This window comes from Marmota monax, unplaced genomic scaffold, assembly GCF_021218885.2.
Source record: "Marmota monax isolate L192 unplaced genomic scaffold, Marmota_monax_Labrador192_F-V1.1 WCK01_AAM20220418_F8-fsc00118, whole genome shotgun sequence".
NCBI lineage: Eukaryota > Metazoa > Chordata > Mammalia > Rodentia > Sciuridae > Marmota > Marmota monax.
Window position 1 is genome coordinate 1837790 of NW_026695231.1, and position 17764 is coordinate 1855553.

The 17764-nt window shown below is 41.9% G+C and overlaps 1 protein-coding gene across 4 annotated transcripts in view; it reads right to left on the reverse strand.

Annotated features, from left to right (window-relative positions):
- Positions 1 to 17764, reverse strand: part of Ptpn14 (protein tyrosine phosphatase non-receptor type 14) — a 180619-nt gene that overhangs the window by 9304 nt on the left and 153551 nt on the right. For all 4 annotated transcript variants that reach the window (XM_046438465.2, XM_058577047.1, XM_058577048.1 and 1 more), the window contains exons 14-18: positions 14524 to 14667; positions 13172 to 13390; positions 10204 to 10332; positions 7495 to 7729; positions 3497 to 3660 (exon numbers count right to left, since the gene is read on the reverse strand). In XM_046438465.2, the coding sequence (XP_046294421.1) occupies positions 3497 to 3660; positions 7495 to 7729; positions 10204 to 10332; positions 13172 to 13390; positions 14524 to 14667 (891 nt within the window). The remainder of the gene's footprint in view (positions 1 to 3496; positions 3661 to 7494; positions 7730 to 10203; positions 10333 to 13171; positions 13391 to 14523; positions 14668 to 17764) is intronic.

Below are 17764 nucleotides of genomic sequence, written 5' to 3' on the forward strand. Positions count from 1 at the left end.
CACCTCCTCCTCCTCTACCTCCACCGCCACCTCCTTTACCCCTACACTTACCACCACACCTTCACCTTCTCTACCACTTCCACCCCACTGCCATCTTCCCCACACTCTACCTCTTCCACATCTACCATCCCCTCCACCTCCTACACCCCATTCCCAAGTCTTCCCCATCATCACTTCCCCTTCCTCCTCTACACTGCCAGCACCCCTTCCACTACTCCCACCACTTCCTCCTCTATCACCCTCTCACCATTTCCTTCAGAACTATCACCATCCTCATCTCTATAATCTATACAACTTGGCCCCCAAACCAATTTATTTTCTCTTTCTGATACAGAGCAGTTGGAAACAAAGCAAAGAAAGTTCCCCTGGTCCTCAATGAGAGGATTTTAACTACCCTAAAGATTCACTCCCACAGGCTCTGCTGCTAACTGCCCTGTATCCTGGCCTACTGCCAGCCATCTGCCCCCAACTGGGGGAGCAGATGTTGTCTGCCGATGGAGCTGGATCCCTCCTCCAGGATCCGGATCTGGAGATTAAATGAGTCTGGAGTTTTGGAGAAACTGGATGAGGACTTGGTAGACAAACTTGTACTGAGTAACACTTATGAGGAGTGGATCTTTGCTCAATCTCACCCAGAGGACATTTTCTCCTCCTCACTCAGTGGGGGAGAGAGAACTTATTTGGGAACAGCAGCAAGATCAAGACATCTTTTCCTTGGCTAGTGAGAATGGCACTTTTTGTAATGACTTGTGGCTGCACCAGGCAGCCACATCTAGAGGATCAAGAGAGAAGCTTGAAAAAGGAAGAACAGGTGCTCCCTGGCAAATGTGTGAGCAGGAAGATGTTGTTATTAACACTCAGTGACCAAAAGCACTGGGTCATGGGGAAGCTTCACAGAGCAGCCCAAGAGAGCTATCCTTTCCAGTCCCCAACTCGCAGCTACCAACCTTGCTGTAAGCATCTCTATTCAGTATTTATGCTCAACTTTTCTATTTACAAATGAGACTAAGAGGGAAAAGTGCAAGAAACAGAAATGCCATTTTGCTGACAAAACCACATGAATTACAAGCTAAAATATAAAGTAAGCTAAATCTTGATGTGGAAAGAAGGCAAAAAAATTTTGGACAAGAGACACACGGGACACATGATTCCATATTCATTTGTCGAAACCTCTGTTTAAAACACAAAATAGCTACACACATTCCACTCTTATTTTGAAATGTAGGCTTGAATCCGACTAGACAGCACTGAAATGGCTTCAGAACAAAGTAGAGTTTTTTTCCCTTCACCATCCACCAATAGCAATTATGGGAAACAGGACCGATAAGGCTGGCTATATTTGTGCTGGGGAAAAGGAAGTGAAAAATATGAGTCATCTTGCTATCTTTGAGTATCAATGGAAACAGAAGTTCTTTTTGGATTGACCACATACAAGCAAGGAATGTTCTGGCATGCAATTGGGCACCGAGGAAACCCTCTGCCTTTGGACACACCACGGAGTGCAACCTTTCCAAGTCTCAGGAGTCCACAGGAAGTTCTACCAGCCCATCCCTCACTGTACAACGGGGCTGGCTTTGATGGGTACTGTTTGTGTCCCTATAATATCAGGTGAGCAATGGACCTCATGTCATGCTTCATGGAACCACAGTGCTTGATGGGTCTCCAAAGAGCTCCGAACAAACAATCTTTCATGTCAGACAAGACGGCAGAATAATCGCTCGAATTGAAAAGGGGAAGAGGTCACTGAAGAAGAGTGGCAGGAAATGAAAAAAGGGATGATTTGGTGAAAACAGTGATATGAGAGGATTAAAAGATGTGGAAGTGGAAGTGGAAGGTGGTGGCAGCAGTCTCCTCCTTGCACTGGGGCCACCAGCGTGCGCACAGACACGTTCAAACCATGTGCACACTAATTCCATTGCACCTCATTCCATTTTCCTGAAGGACTGGGACTTAGTGTCAAGTTATTCATTGTACCTGAGACTTCCAGATACTTCCAGTAGTGACAGAGTACAGAGAAATCCCCAGGTGAGACAGAGTGATTAAAAAAAAAGAGAGAGAAGACAATGACATTTCTGCTTTGTGATCTCAACTTATTCCATAATAAGAGTTTATCAGCAAGTTTCATGTTTTGTTTTGTTTGGGCTTGGGTTTGGATTTATGGTTTTAAATATTAGGCTCCAGTTGGGATAGCCCCTCTTCTATCTTCTAGTAGCATAAAATTCCTTTGTGCAGACTGAAAGTCTCCAAACTTTACCTTTTTATAGGCAGGAGTTTTAAAATCCTTTGCAAGTACATGTTAGGTTTAAACAAGAGACTTCTTTAAACTCAACATGTACTATTTTCCAATTAGTCTGAACACAACAAATTTCATAGGGCAATATTTAATCTGATGGTCAACCTACTGAAGCTAGTCAGTAAGCATGTGTATTAGCATATCAATTTCTCCATTATAACATTCTATAATTTTAAAACTTCCAAACCACTACCAGAGTTTCCTTTCATCTTCCAAGCCTTATGGTGTGGAAACAGAATAGAACCAAATGGCATGAGGCATTAACAGTAGAGATGAGGATGATGAGGGAGTGGGGAGTGAAAGCCCTTCAAATGGCCAAAATACATTTTACTGTCATGTGTAACTAGAAATAAAAATTAACAACAACAACAACAGCCTGGGCTTGGGGGTAGAGCTCAGTAGCAGAGTGCTTGCCTTTCCAAGCATGCACCAGGTCCTGGGTTCCATCCTAGCACCATAAAAATAAATAAATAAATGAATAAGTAAAACCCAACCTGATAGCCTCATGTCAACAGAAGGCAGAACTGTCCTTCAGCCTTCAGCTGCTGTTCAAGCTTCTCAGTGTAATGCCCTGATTGTACAGCAGGTAAGGGAATTCCACATGCCATGTGCCCACAGGCCCAGCAGCAGCCTGCTTCTGCAGGAAATATAGCCACAGGGCAGCCCAGGCCAAGACCAATAATGCCTGTGTGCTCAGAGCATCTCTCCTGCTCTGCTTACCACACAGCTGCTCATCTAGACAAGAGCAAATACCCTCTTTAAATAAAAACATCCCTCTGAAGAATGAAAAACATCTTCTGAGCAGATAAATCTGCACATAGGATTAGGACAAGACACCTCCCAGAAATGTAAGATACAACTAAACTACGTGCGGCAAAATAACTCACCGTGAAAATCACCCACAATAAGACCAGACTATCTACTTCGGGAAATAGACGCCAACTAAGGTCATATTTTCTGGACGTTTCCTAACTCAGACTCTCATTTCTTCTATATTATTTTAGGTACCTACACAGAACAGGGAGAGGCCCAAACCAGAAGGACTATAAATGTCAGACTCAAACTTGGAACAATGGGTCTGGAAAACTGTTGGAGAGAGAAAGGAAATTAACCATTGAACTTGAGAGGGCACAGGCCGGGTGTGGCCACGGTGCAGATTTGTCCCCAAGGTGGAGCATTCAGAAAGATCCCAGAATGACTCACTTCGTTATGCTCCAGGCAGTAGATCATCAGCTCAGACAGAATGACCACTCCGGTCCTTCCCACCCCAGCACTGCAGTGGACCACGATGGGGGGGTGCTGGATCTGGGTGCCTTCTAACATGCTGTTGGTATGGCGACGGACTGACTGGATCTCCTCCAAGTAGGCTGCAGGACAAAATGCAAATATCGTCACCCAGGTCTTACATGGCTTTACATACAAGTGTTGGGGGCTGGGCACAGGAGCAGAACGACTGGTAAATTTTTTTTTTAAGTGACAATAATTTGCAGTTCTTATAAGACAATAATTATTGGTCTGGTACCTGCTGTACAGTCCTGGATCCAGAAAGGACCAGCTGGGAGTCAATTAGTCCATGGGAGAATTTGTTCTTTAAATTAAATAGTTCTTTTTTAAAAATCAAATTCTATTTCCCCCTCTGCAAATCCCTAAGTCCCTCAAGCAGATGATTCTAGACATTACTTACAGCAATTTCTCCTATTAACAGACTGGGATCAGAACAACAGCTAAGTCCCCTTGAAACGCCCGCTTGTCAGAGCCGATTTCTGGTGGGGAAAGAGCATCCATCTGCCACGTCCCCCTTCCCCTCACTGAAAAAGTGAATGTCAACTGAGGCTTGACTTCATTTTTGGATTTAAAAATAGACTTTGGGGAGTCCGATTTTCAGCACGATTCCTATGGGGTTCTGTGAGCCGCTCAAGAGGAGCCCTGCTTCTGAAGGCAACATGCATAGGGGGTGGAGGGGGTCTCGGCACCCCCAACCCCTTCTAACATCTGCCTCACCCAGCGGGGCAGCACAAGGGTCTGCTCACAACTCCAACTGGCACAGAAGAACAATTACAGCAATCTAAGCCTTAATGACTTTTTTTTTTCATAGTCACAGAAAAAGGGAAGTATATAAATATAATCCTCAGAAAATCCAAAGATCAGAAAAAGCCAATTAGTAATTTAGATTTTCCAGTAGCTAAGGGAAGAAACAGGCTTAAAAGTTCTTGATACTTGGAAAACTTTACCTTAATGCAACAGCATTTACAAGGCTATAAGGTAAATGCTATAATTGTTGAAGAGAAAAAAAGCACATGAATACCATTCCAGTAATTTAAAAGCATCTATTTATATTAATAAATATCAATGCTTTGCTTTATAACTTGATCCAATTACAAAAATAATTTGAAGTAGTTAACAAAATAGACAAACTACTATTATCACTTTTATGATGATGACTATTTAGAAATAACACTAGTTGTACTGATTGGAGCCTTACAACTAACAGGAATATAAAATGAGGTAGAACAGAACAAAAAGACATACTGAGGTGAACAGAGAGAAAGATAACTATTGGGCACCATCAAGAACTAAATACTATGCACAGAATTCTCATCGCAATTTTTCTGCAAGGAGAAAAGATGCCAAGTCACTGAGTTTCTGTCTGAAAAAGGGTCACATACAAGAGATACAGCTTTTCTTGACCTAAATAAAAAACCCAGCTACTCAGGAGACTGAGGCAGGCAGGAGGATCGCCAGTTCAAGGCCAGCCTTGGCAACTTTGTGAGACCCTATCGCCAAATAAAAAGTAAATAAAAATAAGAGAAGAAAAATAAGAGGAATGTGGGGCAATACTTATTAATCTTAGTAATCTTTCTAATTCACGTTATTAGAATGGAATGTAGCAGTGCATGTGGGGAGGAGGAGGAGGAAGAAAGAGAGAGAATGGGCTTTTAAGTCCTAATAATAACCAGTTTACAAGATTGAGACTCTTTCTCTCTAAAAAATAGTTTTTCATAAAAGGCAGAGAAAGTGGATTCAAATGGATGTTTCCTCTACCAGAGTAATAAAGTTCCTGAAATTGTAACTGAATGAAAATTTCTGAAGGGTGGGAGACAATTTGGCTTAGGTACTCTGCATCTAGGTAATCTTACTTAAACACGGACAAGGATCCTTAAAACCTAGATAAAACAGAGAGGAAACATTTCTAAGGCAGTGGGCAGCTTACTTATTTTGAGTTTCTTTGAAATGTAACTTAAAAATCAATATATATCTTTTTAAAAATGCTGTTTTTCAGTAATTTAGGTCTACTTTCCTTAAGTTGGCTCTAATTTAAAAGATCTGATCACATTTACAACCTCCTTATATAAACTTAAGATTTTATCAGAACTATAAGCCAATCATCAAACCCATCTACTTTTTTGCTTCTTAGAGAAAATTTTAAAAGTTAATTAGCAAAAGATTATCTGAAGCCAGGCATGGTGGCACACACCTGTCATCCCAGTGGCTTGGGAGGCTGAAACAGAAGGATTGAAAGTTCAGAGCCAGCCTCAGCAATGGTGAAGCGCTAAGCAACTCAGTGAGACCCTGCCTCTAAATAAAATACAAAATAGGGCTGGGATGTGGCTCAGCGGTTGAGTGCCCCTGTGTTTAACCTCCAGTACCCCACCTCAAAAAACAAACAAAAAAGATTTATCTGAAAGGAATAAAAGAAGGAAAGAAGGTTATACAAAGGGCACCTGCCTCCTTATTGATATTTAGTGCTCTGTATAAGTGGCTGTCTGACCCCAGGCAAATCACTAACCTACTCAAACTAGGACTCCAGTCATCTTTCTAATTTCAGTGCCCAACCCCTCAAGTACCATTGCCACTTCCATGGCAAATGAAATCCTTGTACCAATGGGTAAATATGTATCGCAGTCTCTCAATCTTGTAAACTGGTTATTATTAGGACTTAAAAGCCTATTCTCTCTCTTTCTTCCTCCTCCTCCCCACATGCACTCCTACATTCCATTCTAATAACGTGAAGATAAAAATCAAGGTTTTTGACATTGCCCAACATCTGGGTGATGGGCCCTTTGTGGTCACAGGTCTCCCATAGCTGGAGAAGACAACACAGCAGGAATAAATCTGCCTCTTCCCTAGCTGCAGAAGGAAAGAATAGGGTTTCTCCACACGTGCAGGACATTTAGGACCATGTGAAAAGGGAAGGGGACAGTGCAGGCACCGTGAAAAGCAGATGGCAGCATTGGATCTCAGCCCTGCACTCTAAATACTGGCCTGTCCTTTCAGCTGGACTAGGAACATCCTTAAAGCAAAGACTGTGAGCCTAGTTTCATCACTGTGTCCCAAGCTTGATCCAATGCCTGGCACACAGTGGGCACCCATCCAGGTTTTAGTCCCTCAAGTGAAGTCCTACATATACTCTGGTGAATTTGTTTCTAAAAAAAAATAACCATATCCTGAAAATAAATGAATGAGGTAGTCTTCTAAGCACATTTCAGTTTGGAACACTCCAAGCTGATTCCAGTAATTCTTAGCATCTCTCAGTCACAGGTGGGAGAAAGTACTGAAAGGAATGTACTGCTAGAGAGAAATATAGGGTGGTGAAATGCAAGCCTTTGTGAGAAATTAAAAATGAATTACTTTTCAGTGATTTCTTTGCGGCACTTTCTTGGAAGTAAAATAGACATAACATAAAATTTGCCATTTTAACCATTTTTAAGAGAAAATTCAATGCCATTAAGTACATTCGCAATGTTGTGCAAACATCATCACTATCCATTTCCAGAACTTTTTCATCATCACAAACAGAAATTTTGTGCACATGAAACAACAATTTCCTATTTTCTCTTCTTGTCGGCTCCTCTGTCCCTTCAGATTTGCCTATTCTAGGTGCTTTATGTAGTGGAACCATACATTTGTCCTTTTATGTCTGGCTTATTTCACTTACCATTACATATTCAACTTTGTGTCATGTACCAGGACAGTTATTGATGAATGAATAGCTATAGGCCTAAATCCAGGTAGAACTAGATTACCACAGTCTTAGCTTATTTGCATAATAGGTATACAGAATAAGTGACATGCATTATTCTTCTTTGATAGACATAGATACTTTGATGTTATCATACTTTAGCACTTAAGAGAAAGCATCCTCTCATTAGGATAAACCATTGATGCAGCTGGTAAAACATAGACCAGAAAAAAACACTTACACAAAAATCCTTGGACATCCTCTGGGCAGCCGTGATCTGGCCAGTCAGTATACTGCAAATGCCACACCGTCCTTTCCTGCCCAGACAAAAGGTGCTTGACCTTCAAGCCTGTGGTTGCATAGCAACCAGAATCTGTTCGGAACTTTGTGGTGACCTTGAACTTGCCATAGGTGGCTGAGCTGTGCTTGGAACCCAGTTTGGGCCAATATCGATGGCTTTTGGTTCGTCCACCCTCCTGAATCACATGAAAGCAAAATTGGAAAACAGTCAGGAGAAACTCTTATCCTCTTAATCTTTTTTTTTTTTATTGGGGATTGAACCCAGGGGTCCTTAAGCACTGAGCCACATCCCCAGCCCTTATAAAAAGTTTTATTTAGAGACAGAATCTCCCCAAGTTGCTTAGGGCCTTGCTAAGTTGCTAAGGCCAACTTTGAACTTGTGATCTTCCTGCCTCAGCCTCCCAAATTGCTGGGATTACAGGCATAGCCCAGTCTATCCTCTTGATCTTAAAAACTGGAAACAGTTTCTAAATCACTAACTCATGGGGGCACTGGGCAATGTCTATCACAGGGAAAATCCTTTACAATTGAGCTCAGGCCAATTACAAGATTTACAATGGAAAACTTAGAGAAAAGCAAGCGCAAAGTTCAGAGGAGAATAAATTAAGTGTGTTCAAGAAAGAAAGACATCTTCATGGCAGTTGGAGCATAGCAAGTAAACCTGGATTTTTCTCCATGGTTGGAGTAAAATTTAAGCAGCAACAGATTCTAGTCATCTTTCTAAGTCATGCTTCTTCTTCTGGGGCACAGTACAGAGCTCTATCATACCATACTGACTACTGATACTGTCTCTCTATCAACTGATACTGTCCCTCTATCATCTAGGGTTAATCTTGCTTTTTTCCCCCCTCTCAAAATCTGACCAGTTTCAATTCAACCTACAAAACAGAGAACATCTGGTTACATTATCATTCTTTCTGACAGTAATTATCTTTTCTGAAGATATGCATTGTCAACCATTTACAAAAGGTCTAGTTTTAAGTTATGTACAGTTTTGCAATCACTAGAGTCTGACAAAAACCATGAAAGGGTTGGTGGTTTATGAAGAGATCTTGGACGGGGGCTTTGTGGAGAAAAGAAGGCACCCAGAGGATACAGAGCCATCTGCAGCAGGTACAGGCTCTGGGAGTCCTGTTGGCTGCTGGGGAAAAGCCTAATGGCCATCCCTCTTGTAAAGGAACACTTCTTTGGGGGATAGAAGTCATTTTGTATGGAGTCACTGAGTTTAACTGAGTCTTCCAAGCATAGCTTCCTCTTCCATTTACCAAACCTACAAAGATGGGCTTACCTGAAATCTTGAATTTATATTTCTACTGAGTGTGCCTCGGTCAGTTCTGGCCTGGTAAGTTCCTGGATGTCCCTTTTTGTCACTCAGGTTTCAGCTCAAATACCAACCCCTGTGAGGGGCCTCAGCTGCCCACCTGACCTAAAGCTGCCCCTGGTCACACTCCTTCACATGCCCTTGTTTTTTCTCCATGGCACTTACTACTATCTGAACTGAACTTCTTCAGTTCACAAGTGACTGTCCCTCTCACTAAGAAATAAGCTCCATGGGAACAGGGGCAGTGCCCGTCTCATTCACCACGTGCCCTGGGGTTAGCAGAGTTGGCACTTGACATTCAATTGAATGAATCCCTTGCAGGGATGTGATCCAATCAGGCAAGGAATCTACTCTAGAAACTTTAAGAAGAATTCTATCTCTTGATGAGAAGGTCAAAAAACATTAAAATAAAAAAATAAGGTCTGCCCAGGACGTGCAAATGACTTTAAAGAGCTTGAAGTCCCCTTTGCCACTATCTTTCAACAGGCTGTTTCTGAAAGCAACTTCCCAAAACAGACACGGGAGGGGACATGACTTCCCCTTACAATTTTCTCTGCTCCTACCACAGTTAGAAAGGGGTTTTGAGATACCATGAAAATTGGTAAAGATGCCTGAAGCTTGTCCCTTAAATGAGTTCAAAAACAAGTTGGGATGTCATGAAACGTACAAAAAAAGGTAGTTAAAATTTTTTGAGACCGTGACAAGAGAAAAAACACTATGCTCCATCCCCCAAAGGCAGAGAGTCAAGTAGACAGGACTGGAGGGTGGGACATGCCGGTCTGCATCACAGAGCTATATTTGGCTATATTTGGCTTGGCAAAGAAAGAATTTTTTCCCCAAAGAATGGAGACCTCTCCAGGAACGGCAGCTTCTGGTCCCTTTTCAGCTGATAAGCATGAGGGCATGTGGGGCTGACCATGCCTGGGGCTGGGAATGTAGGTCTTCTTGCCCAGAGCGGCTGAGGTTCTCAAATTCCAGTGGAAAGATCACTGCTTTGTTTGGCACACACAGTCAGCTGGTTGAACCAAAGTTTGGTCGTTTTTTATTTTTTGTTGCTTTGTTTTCACTGTAGTATATGGAGGAGCCAAAGGAAAGAGTTCAAGCCAAACGAGAACAGGAGAAAAGAGCACAAAACCAAATCATCCTTGGTGGGTTGGGGAGAATTATATGCAAAAGCAGAGGAAAAAAACGTGCCAAAGGGAGAAGGATCTGCAGAGAAACAGAGCTGAAGGAAGGAGGATGGGCAGCAAAGTCCCTGGCACTAGGCCCATCTTCTGGCCACCCACTCCCACAGGAAAAGGACATTAGGAGAGGGGGAGTAACCCTTACCTCTTCTGCGGTGACCATGGCAATCACATTCACTCCTTGCTCCCACACCATCTGCCAGAAGTCGTGGCATGTGTGTGGCAGGGGCCCCTGAGTTGCTATGTAGTGCCATTCTGCCCCACCAACCACCACCTGCAAACCAAGGAAAGCATCAGGAAATGAACCAAGTCCAAGATTGTCATCTGCTCACCCCCGTCCTTCCACCTTCCACCTGGAGTAATACTTTTTAGACTAAATGGATTAGCACAACTCTCAAAACCTCTGTCACGTGTTTCTCACGTGAAGACAGTTTTTTTACTAAGCAAAATATATTCGCTCAATTCTTGGGGGATCTGCAATGCGTAGTACATACACACACATATATATGCCCACATATAGGTGTACATATGACAGTGTATGACATGTATACATATAAAGTAAAAGGATTTACTTGTAGCACAATAGTTAAGCTTACTCTATACAGTGTACCCCAATATTTTGATTTTTTCCTTTATTTTAATTGATTTCATTAAAATACACATATACTCATAGATGTACACACAAAACTAATTGTGCCCATGAAATGGGTTTCATAACCCCCTACTGTGATGATTCACCATTTGAAAAAGTGTTCTGTGACATCCTCTGAAACAATTAAAAAAAAAAAAAAGTCTCCCACAGAATAACATCCCTTCTGGAGTAATATCTTTCTGCTGCTGACCTGATATGAAGCATGTCACAAACCTCTGTTGTTAATACAATTCTGCAGTGCCATGTATGGCAGAAGTGTTATGAGCTCACTTGTCAATGGTTCATGTATTATTGATAGCTCCACTTTGTGCAGCACCATAGCATCCAACTGAACTATGGAGTCATGAGATAATTTTGGATAATAAAATTATTACCAGCTTAGGATGATCGTGGGAGGATAATTCTGTAGCTATAAATACCAGCTGCAGAAAATCATATGTTGAGCCCAAAGCATTGACAGTCACGTTATCAAGGTGAAACAGTAACCTTTGGAGGAATTCTTTCGACTCCCCCTTCCATTCTTGGGCCTTGATAATGCAAAGACAGGCCTCCTTATCATTCATACAACGTAGGCCTCTCGAGAGTTCCAGTAGCAATGAGGTGATCACTGTCAGAAACTTTTCCCCTTCATTTATTTTATGTAACCACATACTAACTTGATTCAAACAAAAACAATGTCAGTTATTGTCTCATTACACAAGATGTGTTTAGGTCAAAGCTGGCAAGAAAAATCCATTTTTCAAGTACTGGTGGGAGATAACATTCATATATTCACTGGCTAGGAGTTTGGTTTATTTGAATTGTGATTTTAAACATTAGCCTCTCTGGCACCCCACATATAGGAACCATAAATATATGCAGAGAATGCTGCAGCCTGGGGCCTTTCGGCATACACCAAGTATTGACAGGAGGCTATTAAAAACTGTGTTAAAAACACAACAACCAATGCTACTGAGGTAGATTTCACAGATGTGATTCCACCTCTGGAGCAAATAAATCTCTGTTCTGTGTTAACAGCTGCTTGGAACCCAGGAGAGAAAACACTGGCAAAATACACAATCTATTCCAAAAACACAAGGACAAGTTCTTGCAAGCTCTATGGGTCTATTAAAGGCACCCATGTCTACCCCAATTCAAAGATAAAAAGTGGGTCTCAGAGAACGCTGAGGAGGGGAAGGCATCGCAGTTAACAATACCCGACGGGTATCATTTACACAGAGTGACAGTTCCCCCCACCCCCAGAGAGCAGATGGAAAATGGTGGAAGAGATTGGCCAAAGAAAGAGGACAGAAGAATATTGCTCGCAAGATTTTAATAGATACTCTATCAAGAAGCAGCTGTATCATCCGCATCTTTGACTACATTATTCCGGTCATTATTTCATAATCTAAACCAAGCCCATCATCAGTTACTTGAGTTTCCTAGGGTTCATTCTCAAAGGCAAAAATACTTTTCTAATTCTTAAAAAAAAAAAAATCATGGTTATTTATGCTTTGTGCTCCTAAACACTATATCCAACCAAAGGTTGGTTGCATTCAATAGATACACAAGCCAGACATCTACCTACACTTAAGGAGCTCAAAGGAACTTCAAGATAATTCTGCTACAGTTGAAAAGTTCCATGAAAAAATGAGATAATTCTGGATGGGGCCAGAAACAGATTTCTAAGGCTTTCAATCACAATGGACTATTGAGGTCAACTTTGTGTTGTTTCAAAACTTCCAGTAATAACTTAACATTAGTACATGAACAAATTCATCCACTTCAGAGTGCAGACCAAATATGCAGATATTAGTAAATTACTTAGGAAATATTTAACCATATGTACATATGTATCCCTAACTATAAATTCTATCTGGGGTTTACTAGCTATGAATTACTGAGATATGAAGAATAAATAAAAATTTAACACCAACTCATTGACTAATGTGGCAAACCTTGCAAGATTCAATATCAACTACATTTTTATGGCTTGCATATAAATTATCCACTCTTCCAAATACCATGCCAAACTGAGACTTTAGCTCTAAAATGAATAACCCATAGTACTTCAAGGGAGAAATGACAGTTTCTGTTGCTACTGAACAGGATATAAACTTCAATGACAATAACACCTACAATTCCCAACATCTCTGTCACCTGCTAATTACAAACTGACAAGGACAACCCCCACGTTCCCCCGTGACTTTAGGAAGGGTATTTATGATGTGCATAGAGATGAAAAAGCTCCTCTGTGATAAACAAGCTTCAGAAAATAGCTGCCCTAAGGTTTTGCTGAGGCTGTTCATTTCCTTCTCCCTACAGTGACAGACATCCTTTCCAGTTGACTAAGAAAAGCATGGGAGTTCAAAAGCACTCCCTAGGGGACTGGGGACAAGTCAGGAAGTACAGTTGCAGCCCATGTATTTTTCTTCCTGCATTTCTCTCCCTTCACCCAGTGATCTTGCATATACCTTCTCACCTTGATATGGGAGGCATTGATGTAGCCCGTGTTGTTCTCTTTGGTTGGTATCAGCTCCACCCGATTCTCCTCATAAGGGACAACTTCACGGATTCGGCTGCGTTCTGCATTTTCTGGCAAAGCCGCGGTGCTAAATATGCTGTTGGCCTTTTTCTTTGGGATTTGCTCATACTCTGTGAACACCATTCCCTCTTCTAGCTTCTTCTTCAGGGTTCTGAACTGCAACAGAAATTAATCTTCAGTTCTCTGAATTACCTATCTCCAAATCTCCAATAAAATACCAGAGTTCTTCCAATATTTGCAATGACTGTGTTAGGGGATTTCAAGACATAGAACTCATTCAGCACTTGATTACTGGGTCTCATTTGTAACCATATTGCTAGTTCCTCTTGTCTCATAACCATTCTTTCTCATGCTATAAAACAAATCTGTAAGAACTGGTGAGAGCTGAAATTCAAAATCAATACTTAGGTTATTAGTACCTACTTATAAGTTCTAATGATAAGGAGGTGGTTAGTCTTCATTATCCAAACATCTAGTTCTCCACTTACACAGGTGTTTTTACTGAGCTAAATTTTAAGATGATACTGATCTACAGTTGTATTTCTCCGAGGATTAGGTACCCCACTCCCTTTCTTCCCTCTCTGGACAAACTGCTAATTATAATAATGTGGTATTAATTGGAAGAAATGATCTTTCCAGAGTTTATTCTGGCTCCAAAACATTCTAATACCAAACATATACTGGCAGGAATCTGACGCCCTAATGTTACTAGCACTCTATTATAAATTTATGCAGCCCATTCCTTAACCTCCTGACAGCAATTTCGGGAACTGAAGGAAATCTTTCATCACCTGGAAATACTGCCATGCCACAAATATCTGCTTTTAAAAACCCAAGTTCTCACAATGCATTGTCCTAACCAACTATAAATCAGCTTCGTTTCATCAGCATACAGGGGAACAGCATATTGAAAGAAACTTATAAATGCTTGCATAAAAGCATCACTTCCTAAGAAATGGTAATTATTCACAAAAATCTCAGAAATAGAGACAAGCATGGTTTCATTTTCTCCTCTTACAAAAAGGGAAATATGTCAAAAGAAACTGAATGGCTTGATCATATGGCTCATTAGGGGCTGATCTTTTGAGCCAGCAGTGACACACCAACGTGATTAAGAAACATTAGGTGCTGAGAAGCATGGATTGAATACAGCACTCACTAGATCCTCCTAATCTCAAATTGAAGAATTCATTCTTCCAACAGAATCAGCATGTTTGGGCAAGGAGAGAGCCTTGGGATCTTAAGACCACAGAGAAATGAATCATGCACCTGACTAGCCCAGCACTTACCCTCTCATCCATAGGAACTCGGGTGGCATCATGTCGACTCTCTTCCCGCCCTGAGACCCGAGCCACCGAGAGCCCATTCAATGCTGCCAACATCAGCGGCCTCTTCTGTGCCTCCAGGCCTGCCATCTTCTGCTTCTCTAGATTCTTGCAGCAAGAAAAGGCATGTTCTCATTGTTTATATACCAGTAGAAGGCTGGAATGTGTTTTAATCTTCCCAAATCTGTAACTCCCCAGCCAAGGAATGCAGACACTCAGTAGGGCAAAGTCAAACACAGCCCTCCCATTCCCACTGTGCCTGAGGAAGCCAGTTCCTACAGGACTCCTGTGCTTTTCTTTTTAATTCATTATCTCAGTAGATAAATAGATAAATGACATTCTAATAAACATACCAGGCCATAAGGCTCACAAAAACATAAGGGTATGTACAATACACTTTAGAAGCAAAGAGCTAAAGGGAGGTGTACATGAATAATCTGATCCAATTGCAATGTGGGTCTGTGCACAGCTTAGAAGACAGTTGTGTTTTTGATGGGGAAATCCAGGCATGAAAGTGGTAGAAGAAAATCTTCTTAGGCTTCTATCCTGAGGGATTCAGACTGAGGATGTGAATCTTACATTTAATATCTGGCTCTCAGGGCACCTACTGGCATCAGCCCCAGATAAAAGAACTAATATAGTTTAGCAAAGTCACAATACTAATCAGGCTGGGGCCTCCTAAGATGAGCTACAGGCATTGACCCTTGGGCTCCATCCAGGGGAGATAGTGGGACATCAGTGGACGTAGCTAACTTTTGGGGAGAACGTGGATGACAGCTGAGCAGACTTTACTCAGGGGAAGCTGCTGACGTTTTTCCCCGGCCTTCACTTGTGGCTTCTCACAGCCATACTCTGTCCTCACTGGGTGGCACCTATAGCCTGAACCCAGCTCAGTCAGGGCTTAGTTTATTGCCGAGCTTCCTCATGTCTGAAAACTGACAGAGAGATACGAAAAACCTGGTTTTACTCACTTCAGACAACCCACTAGCCCATTTCCTAAAAGTAATTTTGTCTGAGATGGTAGAAAAGAACAGAGGGACTTCATTAAGCTTAGAAACAGGTGAGATAAGAGAACTGAAAATGTGGATTGAAACCAAAGTGAAAGCAACTTTCAGGCTCATGTGACTGCCACAGATGAAGGGGTCATCCATCCTACTCTGGTTTTTTCTTTAGCGGTTCTTTTCTTAATTTGGCCACTTATAAATTTACTTCCTAGGGAGTTGTCTCAATGAAGTCACGGTGCCATCCAGTGCATAGCATTAGTGGATTACTGCACGTGGGGTGAAAGGGATTACCCAATTCCCTAATATGGGTCTCACTGGCACTACAGGGTCACCTACAATCAGAATAAGGCCTCTGTGAGTGAAGTTGACACCTGTTCCTGTGATGGGCTGACCCAGCAAACAAGCCAAAGGTGCATTTAAGAGGACGGTTAACTGAGAACGGTGAAAAGCAGCCACAGACTTTTGGCTTGAAGAAACCCTTAATAAAATAATCTTGATTTCTCAATTCCAGGCACCCTCCTAGGTGAAGATATTGGATTAGGTGTTGAGTTCTTCATTAGTATGCTTTTTTATTTTTAGTTTTGTGAAAGATAATTTTGCTTATGTCACTTCTTTTAGTTGGACTGTTTGAAAGTTTAAGAAAGCAATAATTCCAGAAAAACCTCCCCAGGGTCCTCTCAACAGGTCTTCTTGCCATCTTTCCCCTGCGCTATGAGGTGGTCCTGACTGAGCCCAAGACCAAAAGGAACTCACTTGTTTTTCTTGGGAAAGGATTACTACAACTGAGTGAGAACTGAAACCCCAGAAATATTAAAAAAAAAAAAACAACCCATCTCTTGGCTTCCTCTCACTAATCCTGTTAGTTTTTCACCAGAGAACAATAAAATAACAACTTAAAGAGCTGATCTGTCTTCTTCTCTTCTCTAGATCTGACTTCTGGTTAGGAGCCGGAAGCAATAAAGTATCTTCCGGGTTGCACTAGGAGCAAGCAGGAGCCCAGCAGGCAACAGGCCTGAGTCATCCATCAAATAGACAAGTGGCTCCAGAACCAGGAAAGCTGCCCAGAGGGCAAATTCTCACCATACCTGTCCTCCACCTCCTACCCCAGCTTCTATCTGCCTTAAGTTTCTCATTGTCTTCTTATCTACAAGGCCCTAGATGGCTGTGGCAGCCTCCTCTCTCATCCATTCCCACCAAGCTGGCAAAAGCTACCCATCCGAGATGGAAGGGATGCTGCTCAGGTGAGGGGGTGAGGTTCTAGTATCTGTCTCCACCTTGGGCTTCAGAGCTTCTGGCATCATCTTTATCCACCCTGCCTGGCCACCTGGCTCCATGAAGACTCCTTCCACCAAGGTCAGGGCTCTGGCTGAGGGTGGCAGTCCTTGAACTCCCAGGCTTATAAGGTTTGGGGAAAATAATCAACAGGGAAAATGAAGTAGCATGGGGTTATGATGTAAATGAAACTAAAAGTTAATGAGTGAAATTTGCTGGTTGCTATTATCCACATGGATAGAATGAAATAGCATATGGGAAAGAACAGCAGAATATCCCTCGTTCTTCTGTGATAATGTAAGATGCTGGAAATCAGGGACCTGTGCAGTGATTTGGGCTATAGGCTATTTGTTTAATGTTAACTAGAAGAGGACAAATATGACCCAAATGAGGTTACAGGACCATGTGGACATCATTAAGTATCAACTTGGCAGGAGAAACAGCTAAGCTGAATGCTTAGACTGATAGATTCTTGATGCTAATGTTGCTTTTAAGAGGCCCGGGGCCAAGAAGTGTTGAAAACTGCCTTTAAAACAATCAATTACTTTTTTCCAAGCTGGGAAAGCTCTCCCCTCAAAGCACCCACCCCACATTTCACTCCATCCCCAGCCAAAGGTTTTCTTTGCCAGAGGTGGAGGTACGGCTTCATCATTTCCCTCTTGGTTTGCAAAAACTGGAAAAAGTTATGCCTCTACTGAATTCTTAGCACTGCTTTACTGTTGGCCAAAAAGGCAAGGCTGACTGTGTCCTTGAGGATTTTCTAAAGTAACAAATTTGCTATGGATTAGTTTTCTGAACCCAGCAACGTGGCTTCCTTAAAACTTTGGTCCTTGATTCTTCTCTTCAGGTTGATTCCCAATGATGAGTTTGGAAGACTTAGAAATGGAGTCTAGTGAACTTCATCAAAGCAAATTTTAATGACAGCTGTC